A 24,807-nucleotide genomic window follows, 5' to 3' on the forward strand; every position below is an offset into this window, starting at 1 on the left:
TGGATTGAATAATCTATGACATTTACAGCTCATTGTTAAAGGTTATATAAGTATTGCATGGATTGAATAATCAATGACATTTACACCTCATTGTTAAAGGTTATAAAAGTATTGCATGGATTGAATAATCAATGACATTTACAGCTCATTGTTAAAGGTTATTAAAGTATTGCATAGATTGAATAATCAATGACATTTACAGCTCATTGTTAAAGGTTATTAAAGTATTGCATAGATTGAATAATCAATGACATTTACACCTTATTGTTAAAGGTTATAAAAGTATTGCATGGATTGAATAATCAATGACATTTACACCTCATTGTTAAAGGTTATAAAAGTATTGCATGGATTGAATAATCATTGACATTTACAGCTCATTGTTAAAGGTTATAGAAGTATTGCATGGATTGAATAATCAATGACATTTTACACCTTATTGTTAAAGGTTATAAAAGTATTGCATGGATTGAATAATCAATGACATTTACAGCTCATTGTTAAAGGTTATAGAAGTATTGCATGGATTGAATAATCAATGACATTTACAGCTCATTGTTAAAGGTTATAAAAGTATTGCATTGATTGAATAATCAATGACATTTACAGCTCATTGTTAAAGGTTATAGAAGTATTGCATGGATTGAATAATCAATGACATTTACACCTCATTGTTAAAGGTTATAAAAGTATTGCATGGATTGAATAATCAATGACATTTACACCTCATTGTTAAAGGTTATAAAAGTATTGCATTGATTGAATAATCAATGACATTTACAGCTCATTGTTAAAGGTTATAGAAGTATTGCATGGATTGAATAATCAATGACATTTACACCTCATTGTTAAAGGTTATAAAAGTATTGCATGGATTGAATAATCAATGACATTTACAGCTCATTGTTAAAGGTTATAGAAGTATTGCATGGATTGAATAATCAATGACATTTACAGCTCATTGTTAAAGGTTATAAAAGTATTGCATGGATTGAATAATCATTGACATTTACAGCTCATTGTTAAAGGTTATAGAAGTATTGCATCGATTGAATAATCAATGACATTTTACACCTTATTGTTAAAGGTTATAAAAGTATTGCATGGATTGAATAATCAATGACATTTACAGCTCATTGTTAAAGGTTATTAAAGTATTGCATGGATTGAATAATCATTGACATTTACAGCTCATTGTTAAAGGTTATAAAAGTATTGCATGGATTGAATAATCAAAAACATTTACAGCTCATTGTTAAAGGTTATAGAAGTATTGCATAGATTGAATAATCAATGACATTTACAGCTCATTGTTAAAGGTTATAGAAGTATTGCATAGATTGAATAATCAATGACATTTACAGCTCATTGTTAAAGGTTATAAAAGTATTGCATAGATTGAATAATCAATAATATTTACAGCTCATTGTTAAAGGTTATAGAAGTATTGCATGGATTGAATAATCAATGACATTTACAGCTCATTGTTAAAGGTTATAAAAGTATTGCATAGATTGAATAATCAATAACATTTACAGCTCATTGTTAAAGGTTATAGAAGTATTGCATAGATTGAATAATCAATGACATTTACAGCTCATTGTTAAAGGTTATAAAAGTATTGAATAGATTGAATAATCAATAACATTTACACCTCATTGTTAAAGGTTATAAAAGTATTGCATGGATTGAATAATCAATGACATTTACAGCTCATTGTTAAAGGTTATTAAAGTATTGCATAGATTGAATAATCAATGACATTTACAGCTCATTGTTAAAGGTTATTAAAGTATTGCATAGATTGAATAATCAATGACATTTACACCTTATTGTTAAAGGTTATAAAAGTATTGCATGGATTGAATAATCAATGACATTTACACCTCATTGTTAAAGGTTATAAAAGTATTGCATGGATTGAATAATCATTGACATTTACAGCTCATTGTTAAAGGTTATAGAAGTATTGCATGGATTGAATAATCAATGACATTTTACACCTTATTGTTAAAGGTTATAAAAGTATTGCATGGATTGAATAATCAATGACATTTACAGCTCATTGTTAAAGGTTATAGAAGTATTGCATGGATTGAATAATCAATGACATTTACAGCTCATTGTTAAAGGTTATAAAAGTATTGCATTGATTGAATAATCAATGACATTTACAGCTCATTGTTAAAGGTTATAGAAGTATTGCATGGATTGAATAATCAATGACATTTACACCTCATTGTTAAAGGTTATAAAAGTATTGCATGGATTGAATAATCAATGACATTTACACCTCATTGTTAAAGGTTATAAAAGTATTGCATTGATTGAATAATCAATGACATTTACAGCTCATTGTTAAAGGTTATAGAAGTATTGCATGGATTGAATAATCAATGACATTTACACCTCATTGTTAAAGGTTATAAAAGTATTGCATGGATTGAATAATCAATGACATTTACAGCTCATTGTTAAAGGTTATAGAAGTATTGCATGGATTGAATAATCAATGACATTTACAGCTCATTGTTAAAGGTTATAAAAGTATTGCATGGATTGAATAATCATTGACATTTACAGCTCATTGTTAAAGGTTATAGAAGTATTGCATCGATTGAATAATCAATGACATTTTACACCTTATTGTTAAAGGTTATAAAAGTATTGCATGGATTGAATAATCAATGACATTTACAGCTCATTGTTAAAGGTTATTAAAGTATTGCATGGATTGAATAATCATTGACATTTACAGCTCATTGTTAAAGGTTATAAAAGTATTGCATGGATTGAATAATCAAAAACATTTACAGCTCATTGTTAAAGGTTATAGAAGTATTGCATAGATTGAATAATCAATGACATTTACAGCTCATTGTTAAAGGTTATAGAAGTATTGCATAGATTGAATAATCAATGACATTTACAGCTCATTGTTAAAGGTTATAAAAGTATTGCATAGATTGAATAATCAATAATATTTACAGCTCATTGTTAAAGGTTATAGAAGTATTGCATGGATTGAATAATCAATGACATTTACAGCTCATTGTTAAAGGTTATAAAAGTATTGCATAGATTGAATAATCAATAACATTTACAGCTCATTGTTAAAGGTTATAGAAGTATTGCATAGATTGAATAATCAATGACATTTACAGCTCATTGTTAAAGGTTATAAAAGTATTGAATAGATTGAATAATCAATAACATTTACAGCTCATTGTTAAAGGTTATAGAAGTATTGCATTGATTGAATAATCAATGACATTTACAGCTCATTGTTAAAGGTTATAGAAGTATTGCATGGATTGAATAATCATTGACATTTACAGCTCATTGTTAAAGGTTATAGAAGTATTGCATGGATTGAATAATCAATGACATTTTACACCTTATTGTTAAAGGTTATAGAAGTATTGAATAGATTGAATAATCAATAACATTTACAGCTCATTGTTAAAGGTTATAGAAGTATTGCATAGATTGAATAATCAATGACATTTACAGCTCATTGTTAAAGGTTATAAAAGTATTGCATGGATTGAATAATCATTGACATTTACAGCTCATTGTTAAAGGTTATAGAAGTATTGCATGGATTGAATAATCAATGACATTTTACACCTTATTGTTAAAGGTTATAGAAGTATTGCATGGATTGAATAATCATTGACATTAACAGCTCATCGTTAAAGGTTATAGAAGTATTGCATGGATTGAATAATCATTGACATTAACAGCTCATTGTTAAAGGTTACAGAAGTATTGCATGGATTGAATAATCAATGACATTTACAGCTCATTGTTAAAGGTTATAGAAGTATTGCATAGATTGAATAATCAATGACATTTACAGCTCATTGTTAAAGGTTATAAAAGTATGGCATAGATTGAATAATCATTGACATTTACAGCTCATTGTTAAAGGTTATAAAAGTATTGCATGGATTGAATAATCAATGACATTTTACACCTTATTGTTAAAGGTTATAAAAGTATTGCATGGATTGAATAATCAATGACATTTTACACCTTATTGTTAAAGGTTATAGAAGTATTGCATGGATTGAATAATCAATGACATTTTACACCTTATTGTTAAAGGTTATTAAAGTATTGCATGGATTGAATAATCAATGACATTTACAGCTCATTGTTAAAGGTTATAGAAGTATTGCATGGATTGAATAATCAATGACATTTACAGCTCATTGTTAAAGGTTATAGAAGTATTGCATGGATTGAATAATCTATGACATTTACAGCTCATTGTTAAAGGTTATAGAAGTAGTTCATGGATTGAATAATCAATGACATTTTACAGCTTATTGTTAAAGGTTATAAAAGTATGGCATAGATTGAATAATCATTGACATTAACAGCTCATTGTTAAAGGTTATAGAAGTATTGCATGGATTCAATAATCAATGACATTTTACACCTTATTGTTAAAGGTTATAGAAGTATTGCATGGATTGAATAATAAATGACATTTACAGCTCATTGTTAAAGGTTATAAAAGTATTGCATGGATTGAATAATCAATAACATTTACAGCTCATTGTTAAAGGTTATAGAAGTATTGCATGGATTGAATAATCATTGACATTAACAGCTCATTGTTAAAGGTTATAGAAGTATTGCATGGATTGAATAATCATTGACATTTACACCTCATTGTTAAAGGTTATAAAAGTATTGCATGGATTGAATAATCATTGACATTTATAGCTCATTGTTAAAGGTTATAGAAGTATTGCATGGATTGAATAATCAATGACATTTTACACCTTATTGTTAAAGGTTATAAAAGTATTGCATGGATTGAATAATCAATGACATTTACAGCTCATTGTTAAAGGTTATAGAAGTATTGCATGGATTGAATAATCATTGACATTTACAGCTCATTGTTAAAGGTTATAAAAGTATTGCATGGATTGAATAATCAATAACATTTACAGCTCATTGTTAAAGGTTATAAAAGTATTGCATGGATTGAATAATCATTGACATTTTACACCTTATTGTTAAAGGTTATAAAAGTATTGCATGGATTGAATAATCAATAACATTTACAGCTTATTGTTAAAGGTTATAGAAGTATTGCATAGATTGAATAATCAATGACATTTACAGCTCATTGTTAAAGGTTATAGAAGTATTGCATAGATTGAATAATCAATGACATTTACAGCTCATTGTTAAAGGTTATAAAAGTATTGCATAGATTGAATAATCAATAACATTTACAGCTCATTGTTAAAGGTTATAGAAGTATTGCATGGATTGAATAATCAATGACATTTACAGCTCATTGTTAAAGGTTATAAAAGTATTGCATAGATTGAATAATCAATAACATTTACAGCTCATTGTTAAAGGTTATAGAAGTATTGCATAGATTGAATAATCAATGACATTTACAGCTCATTGTTAAAGGTTATAAAAGTATTGCATAGATTGAATAATCAATAACATTTACAGCTCATTGTTAAAGGTTATAGAAGTATTGCATGGATTGAATAATCAATGACATTTACAGCTCATTGTTAAAGGTTATAAAAGTATTGCATGGATTGAATAATCATTGACATTAACAGCTCATTGTTAAAGGTTATAGAAGTATTGCATGGATTGAATAATCAATGACATTTACAGCTCATTGTTAAAGGTTATAGAAGTATTGCATGGATTGAATAATCAATGACATTTACAGCTCATTGTTAAAGGTTATAAAAGTATGGCATAGATTGAATAATCATTGACATTTACAGCTCATTGTTAAAGGTTATAAAAGTATTGCATGGATTGAATAACAATGACATTTTACACCTTATTGTTAAAGGTTATAAAAGTATTGCATGGATTGAATAATCAATGACATTTTACACCTTATTGTTAAAGGTTATAGAAGTATTGCATGGATTGAATAATCAATGACATTTTACACCTTATTGTTAAAGGTTATTAAAGTATTGCATGGATTGAATAATCAATTACATTTACAGCTCATTGTTAAAGGTTATAGAAGTATTGCATGGATTGAATAATCATTGACATTTACAGCTCATTGTTAAAGGTTATAGAAGTATTGCATGGATTGAATAATCATTGACATTAACAGCTCATTGTTAAAGGTTATAGAAGTATTGCATGGATTGAATAATCATTGACATTTACAGCTCATTGTTAAAGGTTATAAAAGTATTGCATGGATTGAATAATCATTGACATTAACAGCTCATTGTTAAAGGTTATTAAAGTATTGCATGGATTGAATAATCAATGACATTTTACACCTTATTGTTAAAGGTTATAGAAGTATTGCATGGATTGAATAATCAATGACATCTTACACCTTATTGTTAAAGGTTATAGAAGTATTGCATGGATTGAATAATCAATGACATTTACAGCTCATTGTTAAAGGTTATAGAAGTATTGCATGGATTGAATAATCAATGACATTTACAGCTCATTGTTAAAGGTTATAGAAGTATTGCATGGATTGAATAATCAATGACATTTACAGCTCATTGTTAAAGGTTATAGAAGTATTGCATGGATTGAATAATCATTGACATTTACACCTCATTGTTAAAGGTTATAGAAGTATTGCATGGATTGAATAATCATTGACATTAACAGCTCATTGTTATAGGTTATAAAAGTATTGCATGCATTGAATAATCATTGACATTTACAGCTCATTGTTAAAGGTTATAGAAGTATTGCATGGATTGAATAATCAATGACATTTACAGCTCATTGTTAAAGGTTATAGAAGTATTGCATGGATTGAATAATCAATGACATTTACAGCTCATTGTTAAAGGTTATAGAAGTATTGCATGGATTGAATAATCAATGACATTAACAGCTCATTGTTAAAGGTTATAGAAGTATTGCATAGATGGAATAATCAATGACATTTACAGCTCATTGTTAAAGGTTATAGAAGTATTGCATGGATTGAATAATCAATGACATTTACACCTTATTGTTAAAGGTTATAAAAGTATTGCATGGATTGAATAATCAATGACATTTTACACCTTATTGTTAAAGGTTATAAAAGTATTGCATGGATTGAATAATCAATGACATTTACAGCTCATTGTTAAAGGTTATAGAAGTATTGCATGGATTGAATAATCAATGACATTTACACCTTATTGTTAAAGGTGATAAAAGTATTGCATGGATTGAATAATCAATGACATTTACAGCTCATTGTTAAAGGTTATAGAAGTATTGCATGGATTGAATAATCAATGACATTTACAGCTCATTGTTAAAGGTTATAGAAGTATTGCATGGATTGAATAATCAATGACATTTACAGCTCATTGTTAAAGGTTATAGAAGTATTGCATGGATTGAATAATCAATGACATTAACAGCTCATTGTTAAAGGTTATAGAAGTATTGCATGGATTGAATAATCAATGACATTTACACCTTATTGTTAAAGGTGATAAAAGTATTGCATGGATTGAATAATCAATGACATTTACACCTTATTGTTAAAGGTTATAAAAGTATTGCATGGATTGAATAATCAATAACATTTACAGCTCATTGTTAAAGGTTATAGAAGTATGGCATAGATTGAATAATCAATGACATTTACAGCTCATTGTTAAAGGTTATAGAAGTATTGCATGGATTGAATAATCAATGACATTTACAGCTCATTGTTAAAGGTTATTAAAGTATTGCATAGATTGAATAATCAATGACATTTACACCTTATTGTTAAAGGTTATAAAAGTATTGCATGGATTGAATAATCAATGACATTTACACCTCATTGTTAAAGGTTATAAAAGTATTGCATGGATTGAATAATCAATGACATTTACAGCTCATTGTTAAAGGTTATAAAAGTATTGCATGGATTGAATAATCAATGACATTTACAGCTCATTGTTAAAGGTTATAGAAGTATTGCAAGGATTGAATAATCATTGACATTTACAGCTCATTGTTAAAGGTTATAAAAGTATTGCATGGATTGAATAATCATTGACATTTTACACCTTATTGTTAAAGGTTATAGAAGTATTGCATGGATTGAATAATCATTGATATTTACAGCTCATTGTTAAAGGTTATAGAAGTATTGCATGGATTGAATAATCAATGACATTTACAGCTCATTGTTAAAGGTTATAAAAGTATTGCATGGATTGAATAATCAATGACATTAACAGCTTATTGTTAAAGGTTATAGAAGTATTGCATGGATTGAATAATCAATAACATTTACAGCTCATTGTTAAAGGTTATAAAAGTATTGCATGGATTGAATAATCAATGACATTTACAGCTTATTGTTAAAGGTTATTAAAGTATTGCATGGATTGAATAATCAATGACATTTACACCTTATTGTTAAAGGTTATAGAAGTATTGCATGGATTGAATAATCAATGACATTTTACACCTTAGGGACGACATCAAAAGATCAATGTAAGATAAAAAACTTAATTCAAATAGTTTGGGGGTGGGGGGTTGAACGGCTGCAAGATTTGGTTATCCGACATTGATTTTTACATATATCCATATGGGTCAATCAATTTTTCCCAAATTAAGTTAAGAGGGGGGTGGGGGGGGGGGGGTCAGTGAAAAAACTATGTGAATTAAGTTTTTTATCCTTCATTGAACTTTTGATGTCGTCCCTTATTGTTAAAGGTTATAAAAGTATTGCATGGATTGAATAATCATTGACATTTACACCTTATTGTTAAAGGTTATAAAAGTATTGCATAGATTGAATAATCAATGACATTTACAGCTCATTGTTAAAGGTTATAGAAGTATTGCATAGATTGAATAATCAATGACATTTACAGCTTATTGTTAAAGGTTATAAAAGTATTGCATGGATTGAATAATCAATGACATTTACACCTCATTGTTAAAGGTTATAGAAGTATTGCATGGATTGAATAATCATTGACATTTACAGCTCATTGTTAAAGGTTGTAAAAGTATGGCATAGATTGAATAATCAATAACATTTACAGCTCATTGTTAAAGGTTATAGAAGTATGGCATAGATTGAATAATCAATGACATTTACAGCTCATTGTTAAAGGTTATAAAAGTATGGCATAGATTGAATAATCAATGACATTTTACACCTTATTGTTAAAGGTTATAAAAGTATTGCATGGATTGAATAATCAATATTATTTTACACCTTATTGTTAAAGGTTATAGAAGTATTGCATGGATTGAATAATCAATGACATTTTACACCTTATTGTTAAAGGTTATAAAAGTATTGCATGGATTGAATAATCATTGACATTAACAGCTCATTGTTAAAGGTTATAGAAGTATTGCATGGATTGAATAATCAATGACATTTACAGCTCATTGTTAAAGGTTATTAAAGTATTGCATGGATTGAATAATCAATGACATTTACAGCTCATTGTTAAAGGTTATAAAAGTATTGCATGGATTGAATAATCAATGACATTTTACACCTTATTGTTAAAGGTTATAGAAGTATTGCATGGATTGAATAATCAATGACATTTACAGCTCATTGTTAAAGGTTATAGAAGTATTGCATGGATTGAATAATCAATGACATTTACAGCTCATTGTTAAAGGTTATTAAAGTATTGCATGGATTGAATAATCAATGACATTTTACAGCTCATTGTTAAAGGTTATAGAAGTATTGCATGGATTGAATAATCAATGACATTTTACACCTTATTGTTAAAGGTTATAGAAGTATTGCATGGATTGAATAATCATTGACATTTACAGCTCATTGTTAAAGGTTATAAAAGTATTGCATGGATTGAATAATCAATGACATTTTACACCTTATTGTTAAAGGTTATAGAAGTATTGCATGCATTGAATAATCAATGACATTTTACACCTTATTGTTAAAGGTTATTAAAGTATTGCATGGATTGAATAATCAATGACATTTACAGCTCATTGTTAAAGGTTATAAAAGTATGGCATAGATTGAATAATCAATGACATTTACAGCTCATTGTTAAAGGTTATAAAAGTATGGCATAGATTGAATAATCAATGACATTTTACACCTTATTGTTAAAGGTTATAAAAGTATTGCATGGATTGAATAATCAATGACATTTACAACTTATTGTTAAAGGTTATAAAAGTATTGCATGGATTGAATAATCAATGACATTTTACACCTCATTGTTAAAGGTTATAAAAGTACTGCATGGATTGAATAATCCTTGACATTAACAGCTCATCGTTAAAGGTTATAGAAGTATTGCATGGATTGAATAATCAATAACATTTACAACTCATTGTTAAAGGTAATAACAGTATTGCATGGATTGAATAATCAATGACATTTACAGCTCATTGTTAAAGGTTATAGAAGTATTGCATGGATTGAATAATCATTGGCATTAACAGCTCATTGTTAAAGGTTATAGAAGTATTGCATGGATTGAATAATCATTGACATTTACAGCTCATTGTTAAAGGTTATAAAACTATTGCATGGATTGAATAATCATTGACATTAACAGCTCATTGTTAAAGGTTATTAAAGTATTGCATGGATTGAATAATCAATGACATTTTACACCTTATTGTTGAAGGTTATAAAAGTATTGCATGGATTGAATAAACAATGACATTTTACACCTCATTGTTAAAGGTTATAGAAGTATTGCATGGATTGAATAATCATTGACATTTACAGCTCATTGTTAAAGGTTATAGAAGTATTGCATGGATTGAATAATCATTGACATTAACAGCTCATTGTTAAAGGTTATAGAAGTATTGCATGGATTGAATAATCATTGACATTTACAGCTCATTGTTAAAGGTTATAAAAGTATTGCATTAATTGAATAATCATTGACATTAACAGCTCATTGTTAAAGGTTATTAAAGTATTGCATGGATTGAATAATCAATGACATTTTACACCTTATTGTTAAAGGTTATAAAAGTATTGCATGGATTGAATAATCAATGACATTTTACACCTCATTGTTAAAGGTTATAGAAGTATTGCATGGATTGAATAATCATTGACATTTACAGCTCATTGTTAAAGGTTATAGAAGTATTGCATGGATTGAATAATCATTGACATTAACAGCTCATTGTTAAAGGTTATAGAAGTATTGCATGGATTGAATAATCAATGACATTTACAGCTCATTGTTAAAGGTTATAAAAGTATTGCATGGATTGAATAATCATTGACATTAACAGCTCATTGTTAAAGGTTATTAAAGTATTGCATGGATTGAATAATCAATGACATTTTACACCTTATTGTTAAAGGTTATAAAAGTATTGCATGGATTGAATAATCAATGACATTTTACACCTTATTGTTAAAGGTTATAAAAGTATTGCATGGATTGAATAATCAATGACATTTACAGCTCATTGTTAAAGGTTATAGAAGTATTGCATGGATTGAATAATCATTGACATTTACAGCTCATTGTTAAAGGTTATTAAAGTATTGCATGGATTGAATAATCATTGATATTTACAGCTCATTGTTAAAGGTTATAAAAGTATTGCATGGATTGAATAATCAATGACATTTTACACCTTATTGTTAAAGGTTATAGAAGTATTGCATGGATTGAATAATCAATGACATTTTACACCTTATTGTTAAAGGTTATAGAAGTATTGCATGGATTGAATAATCATTGACATTAACAGCTCATTGTTAAAGGTTATAAAAGTATTGCATGGATTGAATAATCAATGACATTTACAGCTTATTGTTAAAGGTTATTAAAGTATTGCATGGATTGAATAATCAATGACATTTTACACCTCATTGTTAAAGGTTATAGAAGTATTGCATGGATTGAATAATCATTGACATTTACAGCTCATTGTTAAAGGTTATAAAAGAATTGCATGGATTGAATAATCATTGACATTAACAGCTCATTGTTAAAGGTTATAGAAGTATTGCATGGATTGAATAATCAATGACATTTACAGCTCATTGTTAAAGGTTATAAAAGTATTGCATGGATTGAATAATCATTGACATTAACAGCTCATTGTTAAAGGTTATAGAAGTATTGCATGGATTGAATAATCAATGACATTTACAGCTCATTGTTAAAGGTTATAGAAGTATTGCATGGATTGAATAATCAATAACATTTACAACTCATTGTTAAAGGTAATAACAGTATTGCATGGATTGAATAATCAATGACATTTACAGCTCATTGTTAAAGGTTATAGAAGTATGGCATAGATTGAATAATCAATGACATTAACAGCTCATTGTTAAAGGTTATAGAAGTATTGCATGGATTGAATAATCAATGACATTTACAGCTCATTGTTAAAGGTTATAGAAGTATTGCATGGATTGAATAATCAATGACATTTACAGCTCATTGTTAAAGGTTATAGAAGTATTGCATGGATTGAATAATTAATGACATTTACAGCTCATTGTTAAAGGTTATAGAAGTATGGCATAGATTGAATAATCATTGACATTTACAGCTCATTGTTAAAGGTTATAAAAGTATTGCATGGATTGAATAATCAATGACATTTTACACCTTATTGTTAAAGGTTATAAAAGTATTGCATGGATTGAATAATCAATAACATTTACACCTCATTGTTAAAGGTTATAGAAGTATTGCATGGATTGAATAATCTATGACATTTACAGCTCATTGTTAAAGGTTATAGAAGTATTGCATGGATTGAATAATCAATGACATTTACAGCTCATTGTTAATGGTTATAGAAGTATTGCATGGATTGAATAATCATTGACATTTACAGCTCATTGTTAAAGGTTATAAAAGTATTGCATGGATTGAATAATCAATGACATTTACAGCTCATTGTTAAAGGTTATAAAAGTATTGCATAGATTGAATAATCAATAACATTTACAGCTTATTGTTAAAGGTTATAAAAGTATTGCATGGATTGAATAATCAATGACATTTTACACCTCATTGTTAAAGGTTATAGAAGTATTGCATGTATTGAATAATCAATGACATTTACAGCTCATTGTTAAAGGTTATAAAAGTATTGCATGGATTGAATAATCAATGACATTTACAGCTCATTGTTAAAGGTTATAAAAGTATGGCATAGATTGAATAATCAATGACATTTACAGCTCATTGTTAAAGGTTATAAAAGTATTGCATGGATTGAATAATCAATGACATTTTACACCTTATTGTTAAAGGTTATAGAAGTATTGCATGGATTGAATAATCAATGACATTTTACACCTTATTGTTAAAGGTTATAGAAGTATTGCATGGATTGAATAATCAATGACATTTACAGCTCATTGTTAAAGGTTATAGAAGTATTGCATGGATTGAATAATCAATGACATTTACAGCTCATTGTTAAAGGTTATAGAAGTATTGCATGGATTGAATAATCAATGACATTTACACCTTATTGTTAAAGGTTATAGAAGTATTGCATGGATTGAATAATCATTGACATTAACAGCTCATTGTTAAAGGTTATTAAAGTATTGCATAGATTGAATAATCAATGACATTTACAGCTTATTGTTAAAGGTTATAAAAGTATTGCATGGATTGAATAATCAATAACATTTTACAGCTTATTGTTAAAGGTTATAGAAGTATTGCATGGATTGAATAATCAATGACATTTACAACTTATTGTTAAAGGTTATAAAAGTATTGCATGGATTGAATAATCAATGACATTTTACACCTCATTGTTAAAGGTTATAAAAGTATTGCATGGATTGAATAATCATTGACATTAACAGCTCATCGTTAAAGGTTATAGAAGTATTGCATGGATTGAATAATCATTGACATTTACAGCTCATTGTTAAAGGTTATAGAAGTATTGCATGGATTGAATAATCATTGACATTAACAGCTCATTGTTAAAGGTTATAGAAGTATTGCATGGATTGAATAATCATTGACATTTACAGCTCATTGTTAAAGGTTATAGAAGTATTGCATGGATTGAATAATCAATGACATTTTACACCTTATTGTTAAAGGTTATAGAAGTATTGCATGGATTGAATAATCAATGACATTTTACACCTTATTGTTAAAGGTTATAGAAGTATTGCATGGATTGAATAATCAATGACATTTACAGCTCATTGTTAAAGGTTATAGAAGTATTGCATGGATTGAATAATCAATGACATTTTACACCTTATTGTTAAAGGTTATAGAAGTATTGCATGGATTGAATAATCAATGACATTTACAGCTCATTGTTAAAGGTTATAAAAGTATTGCATGGATTGAATAATCAATGACATTTACAGCTCATTGTTAAAGGTTATAAAAGGATTGCATAGATTGAATAATCAATAACATTTACAGCTCATTGTTAAAGGTTATAGAAGTATTGCATAGATTGAATAATCAATGACATTTACAGCTCATTGTTAAAGGTTATAAAAGTATTGCATAGATTGAATAATCAATAACATTTACAGCTCATTGTTAAAGGTTATAGAAGTATTGCATGGATTGAATAATCAATGACATTTACAGCTCATTGTTAAAGGTTATAAAAGTATTGCATGGATTGAATAATCATTGACATTTACAGCTCATTGTTAAAGGTTATAGAAGTATTGCATGGATTGAATAATCAATAACATTTACAACTCATTGTTAAAGGTAATAACAGTATTGCATGGATTGAATAATCAATGACATTTACACCTTATTGTTAAAGGTTATAAAAGTATGGCATAGATTGAATAATCAATGACATTTTACACCTTATTGTTAAAGGTTATAGAAGTATTGCATGGATTGAATAATCAATGACATTTACACCTTATTGTTAAAGGTTATAGAAGTATTGCATGGATTGAATAATCAATGACATTTACACCTTATTGTTAAAGGTTATAGAAGTATTGCATGGATTGAATAATCAATGACATTTTACACCTCATTGTTAAAGGTTATAGAAGTATTGCATGGATTGAATAATCAATGACATTTACACCTTATTGTTAAAGGTTATAGAAGTATTGCATGGATTGAATAATCAATGACATTTACAGCTCATTGTTAAAGGTTATAAAAGTATTGCATGGATTGAATAATCAATGACATTTACACCTCATTGTTAAAGGTTATAGAAGTATTGCATGGATTGAATAATCAATGACATTTACAGCTCATTGTTAAAGGTTATAGAAGTATTGCATGGATTGAATAATCAATGACATTTTACACCTCATTGTTAAAGGTTATAAAAGTATTGCATGGATTGAATAATCATTGACATTTACACCTCATTGTTAAAGGTTATTAAAGTATTGCATGGATTGAATAATCAATGACATTTACACCTTATTGTTAAAGGTTATAAAAGTATTGCATGGATTGAATAATCAATGACATTTACACCTCATTGTTAAAGGTTATAGAAGTATTGCATAGATTGAATAATCAATGACATTTACAGCTTATTGTTAAAGGTTATAAAAGTATTGCATGGATTGAATAATCAATAACATTTACAGCTCATTGTTAAAGGTAATAACAGTATTGCATGGATTGAATAATCAATGACATTTACACCTCATTGTTAAAGGTTATAGAAGTATTGCATGGATTGAATAATCAATGACATTTACAGCTCATTGTTAAAGGTTATAGAAGTATTGCATGGATTGAATAATCATTGACATTAACAGCTCATCGTTAAAGGTTATAGAAGTATTGCATGGATTGAATAATCATTGACATTTACAGCTCATTGTTAAAGGTTATAGAAGTATTGCATGGATTGAATAATCAATGACATTAACAGCTCATTGTTATAGGTTATTAAAGTATTGCATAGATTGAATAATCATTGATATTTACAGCTCATTGTTAAAGGTTATAAAAGTATTGCATGGATTGAATAATCATTGACATTTACAGCTCATTGTTAAAGGTTATAGAAGTATTGCATGGATTGAATAATATACAATTACTGTCTTTTGATGAGGTAAATATGCGGTTTTATTGACTTTTGAAAAATGATATTCACTGAGGCCGACTGCCGAAGTGAATATCAGTTTTTCAAAAGTCAATAAAACCCAATATTTACCGAAACAAAAGACAATAATTGTTTTATTCCATATTCCGAGAGAAGAAAATGTATTTAATGACAAACATATACCAATTTTTTTTACATGAAACATTTTACCATAACGTTGCATGCATGTAAAAGCGCGTGACGTTTAGCGCGGTGAATAACACTTTCTCAGGTGAATATGCTTTTTTATTCAAAATCCAATTCATATAAAGAAACCTACTAAAATAATACCAATATGGAATAATCAATGATATTTACAGCTCATTGTTAAAGGTTATAAAAGTATTGCATGGATTGAATAATCATTGACATTAACAGCTCATTGTTAAAGGTTATAGAAGTATTGCATGGATTGAATAATCATTGACATTTACAGCTCATTGTTAAAGGTTATAAAAGTATTGCATGGATTGAATAATCATTGACATTAACAGCTCATTGTTAAAGGTTATTAAAGTATTGCATGGATTGAATAATCAATGACATTTACAGCTCATTGTTAAAGGTTATATAAGTATTGCATGGATTGAATAATCATTGACAATTACAGCTCATTGTTAAAGGTTATAGAAGTATTGCATGGATTGAATAATCATTGACATTTACAGCTCATTGTTAAAGGTTATAGAAGTATTGCATGGATTAAATAATCATTGACAATTACAGCTCATTGTTAAAGGTTATAGAAGTATTGCATGGATTGAATAATCAATGACATTTTACACCTCATTGTTATAGGTTATAAAAGTATTGCATGGATTGAATAATCATTGACATTTACAGCTCATTGTTAAAGGTTATAAAAGTATTGCATGGATTGAATAATCAATGACATTTTACACCTTATTGTTAAAGGTTATAAAAGTATTGCATGGATTGAATAATCAATGACATTTACAGCTCATTGTTAAAGGTTATAAAAGTATTGCATGGATTGAATAATCAATAACATTAACAGCTCATTGTTAAAGGTTATAGAAGTATTGCATGGATTGAATAATCAATAACATTTACAGCTCATTGTTAAAGGTTATAAAAGTATTGCATGGATTGAATAATCATTGACATTAACAGCTCATTGTTAAAGGTTATAGAAGTATTGCATGGATTGAATAATCAATGACATTTTACAACTCATTGTTAAAGGTTATAAAAGTATGGCATAGCTTGAATAAGCAAAAACATTTTACACCTTATTGTTAAAGGTTATAAAAGCATTGCATGGGTTGAATAATAAACTTTTGAATTTTTGAAATACTAAGGCTCTTCTTCCTGAGGAAAAGATTACCTTAGCTGCATTTGGCAAAACTTTTAGGAATTTTGGTCCTCAATGCTCTTCATCTTCGTACTTTTTTATGCCTTTCTTTACTTTTTTGGATTCGAGCGTCACTGATGAGTATTTTGTAGACGAAACGCGCGTCTAGCGTAAACACAAAATTTAATCCTGATATCTATGATGAGGTTTTTTACAACCACTGAGTGGATGCCATTGCTAACGGAGTTTTAATTCCCCGAGGGTATCACCAGCCAAGTAGTCAGCACTTCTGTGTTGACTTGAGTTATCCTTGATATGTTCATAATTATAAATTAATTGTAAACAAAACTTCGAAATTTTGAAATACTTACTAATAGGTGTTTCTACCTCAGGAATAGATTACCTTAGCTGTATTTGGAATTTTTTTTTAGGAATTTTGGTCCTCAATGCTCTTGAACTTCGTACATTATTTGGCTGTTTTTACTTTTTTTGATTCGACCGTCACTGGTGAGTATTTTGTAGCCGAAATGAGCGTTTATCGTAAACACAAAAGTTAATCCTGCTTTGATGAGTATATTTATCATTTTATTGTTTATTGCAGGAATTAACTTAGCGAAGGCAGTTATTTTTAAAAGTTATATCAAAAATATTACATCACTTAAAGTTTATAAATTGTATAAACAATGGCATCTAAATTCTAATACCTTTTTTATAAAGGTTTTGTAACAAATAGAGGGATGGGATAAACTATAGCATGTTACACATAAAAGTAAAAGATTGTTTAAGTATTAAAGGAATTGAATAAACGATGGCATTCCACTTCTTATAATTGAAGGTAATAAAATCAATGCTGTTAAATCATTGCATTCGTATCCATTGGGAGGAGTGGCGATTTTCAAACCGCTGAGATGTAGCATTCGATGTTAATCAGCATATAAGCTACAATGATATAAAAAACAGTTGTCGAATGAACACGAATTTGATTATTCTTAAAGTCTGTGTAAATACTCAGTTCAAAATCATGATTGCAACTTCAGTAATGTTTAGCACTTACGAACTTCAATCGCCTAATCGTAATCTCGAAGTTTTCATATTATCATTTTCTTTGTAACTAAAATGTATACAAAAAACATATTTCAACCGAAATATTTTTTTATCTACATGTATGTGTATTTTCATGAATCGTATCATTAAAAGATAATTACTTACCAACAAAGTAAATAAATCAGACCTATTCGCCTATATCTTATTTATCATAAAGTAAACACTGCGTTATCTCAGTATATAAACATGTTACCTGCCTGTTTAATGACAACCAGCTACTTACAAGAATTCAGTGATTGATAAAAGAAAACATTCCTTTTTTTCCAAGACATCATTTGGTCAATTTAAAAAAACCGCATACTTACTGGAACGGTAGAGAGAAGTGTGAAGCGTTTTAATCTTAATAAAACGTTATCACCATTACAAGCTGGTTGATCGCTATAAAATATTTGTGTCACATATTACCACGGTTTACTTTCATTACCTTGTGTTTTCCGCTTGTGGTTACCACAAATATGGTCCTTTTTACCCCAAATGTGAGATTCCGAATGATATTATACCCAAATAGAACTTACAAGAGTAACACGATGGACGCAACATGTTGAGCAGGATCTGTTTTTCCTTCCGGAGCACATGAGATAACCACTAATCAATAAATAGGAGAACGTGTTTCACATGTGTTAATTTTCCCTTGAGGCGTTTTGTATAAGCTTAAAAACTTGTATGGCGTTGTTTATGTTTTTTGCAGTACCGTTTTCGTCTGAGTTTGAATGTCATATGTCTTTTTTCTTTTTCGTTTTATTTCATCGAAAGCTTGTATTTGCTTTGTGCGGTTGTGTGTCAAGATTACGTGTAATCTGCACGATGTTGAGACTATACTATGATATATAATGTATGTTTTGAGGAGGGGTTCTGTTTATAAATATGTGGGTTTCGTAAAAATGAAGCGAATGTCTAAAATAACTGAGAGGAATGTGATTTGTGTAAACGAAGCAGTTTATGAAACTTTAATACACTCATTTATACCAGCATTTATGTAAAGCAGACCGTAAATCACTTCTTTGATTTTAATCGCGGAACCAAGAATATTTAAACTATCTGTCGCCATATGTGACAATATTATGGACAAGAAGCATTAAATCGTTGGCAAAGAACAATAATTGGATTATTTTGTTTTTATATACTAGTAGTTCTATTATACATTCACTTTTCTAAATATTATTAATGTACTTATTTTTACACAAGAATTTTGTATCCATTGAACCGTACATGGTTAATCCTATTTAGTTAGTTAAGCTTACTTGCAAATGTATTGCTTTGGAATTTGATTGATCTTATGTGATGTAAGAACCGTTATAGTTTAAATATCGCGATATCTGTCTATAAATTTTATTTTTCCGTTATGTTTAAATACTATAGCTATTCATGTGTGGCTTTCTGATGTTTTCTGCTCTTTTGTCGGATTGACGTCTTTTGAGATACCCACTATTTCCATTCTCAATTTTACTCAGGACTAATTTATATTCCAAAACAGTAATACAGATCCCCATTGTGCTCCATGAACCTATATCAATGTAAGTTTTAGTTTTACAGACCTTTGTTTTACCAGTTTGAATTATGTGTCATTCAGAAATGTTTTCAGCATTTCAGTCCATGATACTATATCGCTTTTAGTTTTACAGCTTCCCATTTTACCCATATGAAAAAGGTTCAGTTCAGATATATATACTAGTAGCATTTAAATACATGACCCTATATATTACTGCAAGTTTCGGTTTTACAGATCTCCGTTTTACCAGTGTGAAAAGGTGACTTTCGGACTTCGAACCTATATCACTGTTTGTGGCTGTTTGTGCTGCCCAACTTTTAGTACACAATGATATAAATATAAGTTTCAGGAAAACAACCAACCAGGAAGTTTAATAGGCATCTGGTCGTCTAAAATTGGCGATATTAGACAAACAGGAAACAAGTGCAAATCTAACATTTCTAAAACGTTACTATATATATATATACAGGATGATAATATATAAATAAGATTTATTTATGGCATCGTAATCAACAATTACATTTCCGTAAAAATAAGGATTTGCTTCACCGTTTCAAGTTGAAATACGTTTTCTACAGGTATAAGCCTATATCAAATTTTATTCATTTGTGCTGAATAAAAATTCCGCGAAACGCTGTTTTTGTCTCTTACACCTAAAACTTGAAATCGCAGGTCCATTTCAAGCTAATAGGACGTCGTGCATTATTGAAAAAATCAGATGTCCCCGTTACATCGAAGGAAAAAATAGTCTGTTGTGACCTTTTCAAATCGGCAATGATCTTGCGTGTAAATAAGTCCATTGAAGTATCGTAAGTTCGTTTCAAATTGCATTCCTGCATGGTATGCCTAATAATTTAATTCCTGTTTCATATCACTTATCACACCCCATTCACTTTGATATATGTATACATATTTCTTCGTATTGGAAAACAACCATTAGGAAAAAAATCCTGTGTTGACAATTATCTTTGAACAACAAACGGACTTCGTCAGGTGTCATTTTCTTGTTCTATTCAAAAATCAAAATGTTGAATAAATATTGTCCCTGACGAAAGCAATTTTAATGGAATAAAAGAATTGACACGGACGTAAAGGGCATTCGAATTAAGAAAGTTTGGCAATGCAGAAAGTTTGCAGAAAGTTTAATGACATTGAAATAACATGGAATTCTAATCCTACAGCCAATACAATACAATACAATATGCTTTATTTCAAAAACACTCAGTCACATTGACATGTGAAACAAGAGGTAAATTACAAAATAATATCACATAGAAATGAAATATATAGAAAATTACTTTACTTTATATTATAATATTTTAGATAACTTTGAAATGAATAAAGACACATTTTGAAGTACGTTAATATTAGTCAATGACAGTAGTCCTTTCATTTTTGCTTCACTCGGATATTTCACATAGTACTCTGGAATGTGCTGATTTCTGATATTTTTTACTAATAAAGAATTGCATTCAAATAAATAATGGTCAGGGGCGTAGCTAGGCCAATATGATGTGTACGCAATGCCGGGGAAAGAAGTCATACGGCGAGGGGTCTGGGGGCCGCTCAAGGCCTCAAGAAGCTCTAGAGTAAATGGTGCAAAATCCTGCATTCTCGCGATTTCCTGGGACTGAAAATGACCTCACAGAAATCTTATTTTCATGAGTAACAAGTCAACTTTTGAAAAAAATAGAGAAAAAAAACTTCTAATGTGTAGTGGGTAGAGCCTATTTATATATTAGGGAACAATTAAAATATATAGTGCCACCACTATATATTTTAATTGCTACCTTATCAGTCTCAACCCACTATACATTCACTGAGAAAATCCAAATTTCTAAGCCTTAAAGGGTATTTTTTTTTATTGAGAAAATACATAAATAAATCGAATCACATTTCTCTGTTTTATTTTATAAGAGAACAAGCAGTCTTTCTTTTAGCTTTTAATTCTCAAAGTTAGTTCTGAAAGTCAATGATCCTTTCCTTTCCAGTTATCCAAAACCGTGTCTGTTGAAATTTGTTTTTCGTGGTATGTTTTTAATAGAACAAGCCCAGATAAACGAATGGATTTCATTGTATTTCTTTAGTCGTCTCATGGTACTGAAAGAGTCAGTGGCGGATCCAGAAATTTTCATAAGTGTGGGCCCACTGACTGACCTAAGAGGGGGCCCGCTCCAGTCACGCTTCAATGATTCCCTATATAAGCAACCAATTTTTTCCAAAAAAAGGGGGGCTCGGGCCCCCTGCCCCCTCCTAAATCCGCCCCTGAAAGTGTTCTATCGTTGCCGTCCAGACCGACATACATGCATATTATATGTTAAGTATTTTAAAGATGCCCGGGTATAAATCTTGTTTATTACATCATAGTTTGGAAACCTTTAACTATACATTTGTATATAAATACTTTTGAAGTCCCAAAATCCACAAGGAAAAGCTTCAAACTAAATCCGAGTTCTTTTTATCAACTTCCAAAAACGAGTCTTTTATTTTTACAAAGCAAGGAAAACAAGCACTTTGAATTTTGCACATGGAGAATAAGCACTTTTAATCTCGAGACACGTATAATTTTAAAATGATCGAGGCACCCATCTTGTACGACCGAACATAAAATAAAAAAGTGAAAAACACGTTGATCGTAAAAAAAAAAAACGGCGAATAGGTTGCAAAAATATTACCCTTAATAGCACATCACGTTTTATTTCATCAGTCATTTTGAAATCTTCAGAAAAGATGTCAGGGTAAGGAGGCATAGTAGACGCACGTATTGTATTCTGAAACCCCGAGGACTCAGCTATTTTAATTGTTTGCATCAGCAGCACAATCACGATGCTGGTCCCGAAAATGTAAAGAGAAAACTAGTTTCCGGAACGGAATATAGTTACAAAGTGACTATTAACATATTTTTATAACACTTTATAATTAAATATATTACTTAAGTTTTATTCAAACTAGATTTACCATATTTTTATTTTTGTCAAATTTTCGATGTGTACGCAACTGCGTTTTTGCGTACGGGTTGCTATTGGTATTCATTGCCAATTGCAGTTAAACACAAATTACATGTCCTCTCTTCTTTTGGAATGTTATACCATCTTCCTAGCTCTACTGGAATTTTTACATTACAGCATCTTAATTTTGAAATATATTTACGCTCGAATGGTGTTAACTTTAAAAGATAGTTTTCTAAGCTAAGGATTGTTTTAAAAAGTTCATAAAATTCTCCTCTGAATGAGTTGTCAATTTGACTATGCCATTGTTGAATGAATGAATCTTTTAGTTTTTCTGTTAGTACGATTTTTAGTTGATTTATATCTAATGGTGATTGCTGAGTCCAAACATAGCTTAATCCGGCATTGTCTAGGATCGATTTAATATAATCCATCCATTTGAAAGTGTGATCTTCTTTTAAGTTGAACATAATTTGATAAAGTATACTGCTCAGTTTATTTTCATTGGTGAGAAGTTTGTTCCAAAAACACACCATTCTACATTTTATTACGGTATCTATTGGTGTACGACCAAGTTCTCCATATGTCATAAAATTTGGTGTCGACGATCTAATATTCAACACATTCTGGCAAAACTGTAGATGGATTTTTTCCAACATGTAATTGTTTCCGAATCCCCATATTTCACATCCATATGTCAGAATTGGAAGTACAAGTGCATCAAACAGTTGTAATTGTAAGTCGACAGGTATTGAGAGGTTACGCATCTTTGTATAGAGACTAAAAAGAGCTTTCTGTGCTTGTTCGCTAAGACGTTTCTTCGCTGTTGCAAATGAACCATTGTAATTAAAGGTTAGTCCTAGATATGGATAAGAATCTTGAATTTCAATATACTGGTTAAATATTTGAAACTTTGGTAATGTTCTTGATTTCCGTTTGCAGAACACAACAACCTTTGTCTTCGATAAATTAACGTTTAACTTCCATTGGACACAGTATCTTTCAAAAACATTTAAGGCGTGTTGCATTGATTCGGCCGTTTCAGATATAATTATAGTGTCGTCGGCGTACAAAAGAACGAAAAGTTTAATATATATATGCAAATGATTGTGGCAAATATTTTCGATAACTTGCAAGTTCTGAACATCATTCTCAGCAAAGAAAGACTCCAGATCGTTTAGATAAACAGCAAATAAAAAGGGGGATAAATTTTCTCCCTGTCTCACTCCAATGTTACAGTTGAAAACGGCTGACACTTCGTTCCCATTCCTTACGCAAGATTTAACATCACTATACATACTATATATTACCTTAAAAATTTTCCCAGAAATATTCGCCTTTTGTAATTTTATCCATAAAGATGTATGAGAGATTGTATCAAAGGCTCTCGAAAAATCAACAAAAGTGCAAAAGAGTTTTTTTCCAAGTGCTTGATAAATTGATATTAATGAATGTAATACAAATATGTTATCCAATGTACTATAACCTTTTCTGAAACCTGTTTGAGCCTCGGAAATCAGATTGACCTCAGTTGACAGTTCCCCAAGTCTTTCATTTAAGATAGATGTGAAAGTTTTACCAAGACATGACACTAATGTTATTGGTCTGTACGAACTAGGATCATATATATTGCCTTTATTCTTGAAGATAGGCTTAATAATTCCCATTGTCCATGAATCTGGTACCTTCCCAGTATTTAAAACAATGTTGAATAACTTGTGATAGATGGTCAACATTTCCTTAATCGTATGCTTAATATGTTCATTCACAATACCATCATATCCGAAAGCCTTATTGTTTTTAAGTTTTTTGACGACTTTCAAAATTTCTTCTTCTGTGATTGGAGAATTTAAAATTCTGTTAATGTTCTCTGGTGGTAC

General features: G+C 29.3%; 2 protein-coding genes across 5 annotated transcripts in view; one reads left to right on the plus strand and one right to left on the minus strand.

Moving 5' to 3' along the window:
- The window catches only part of LOC143065299 (calcitonin receptor-like), an 84,814-nt gene that overhangs the window by 59,511 nt on the left and 496 nt on the right, over nt 1–24,807 (minus strand). The window contains exon 1 of one of the 4 annotated variants that reach the window (XM_076238798.1): nt 18,596–18,650. The exons of 2 other annotated variants lie outside the window; for them this stretch is intronic. The gene's annotated coding sequence lies outside the window, so the exon portion shown is untranslated. Of the gene's footprint in view, nt 1–18,595; nt 18,655–24,807 lie in introns of those variants that run through there. One more of the 4 variants, XM_076238802.1, reaches the window with a different exon arrangement.
- Nucleotides 19,843–24,807, plus strand: part of LOC143065297 (actin-related protein 5-like) — a 39,463-nt gene continuing 34,498 nt past the window's right edge. Inside the window, exon 1 of the mRNA XM_076238793.1 lies at nt 19,843–20,004. Coding sequence (XP_076094908.1) covers nt 19,989–20,004 — 16 coding nt within the window. The 5' untranslated portion in view covers nt 19,843–19,988. The remainder of the gene's footprint in view (nt 20,005–24,807) is intronic.

This window comes from Mytilus galloprovincialis, chromosome 2, assembly GCF_965363235.1.
Source record: "Mytilus galloprovincialis chromosome 2, xbMytGall1.hap1.1, whole genome shotgun sequence".
Taxonomy (NCBI): domain Eukaryota; kingdom Metazoa; phylum Mollusca; class Bivalvia; order Mytilida; family Mytilidae; genus Mytilus; species Mytilus galloprovincialis.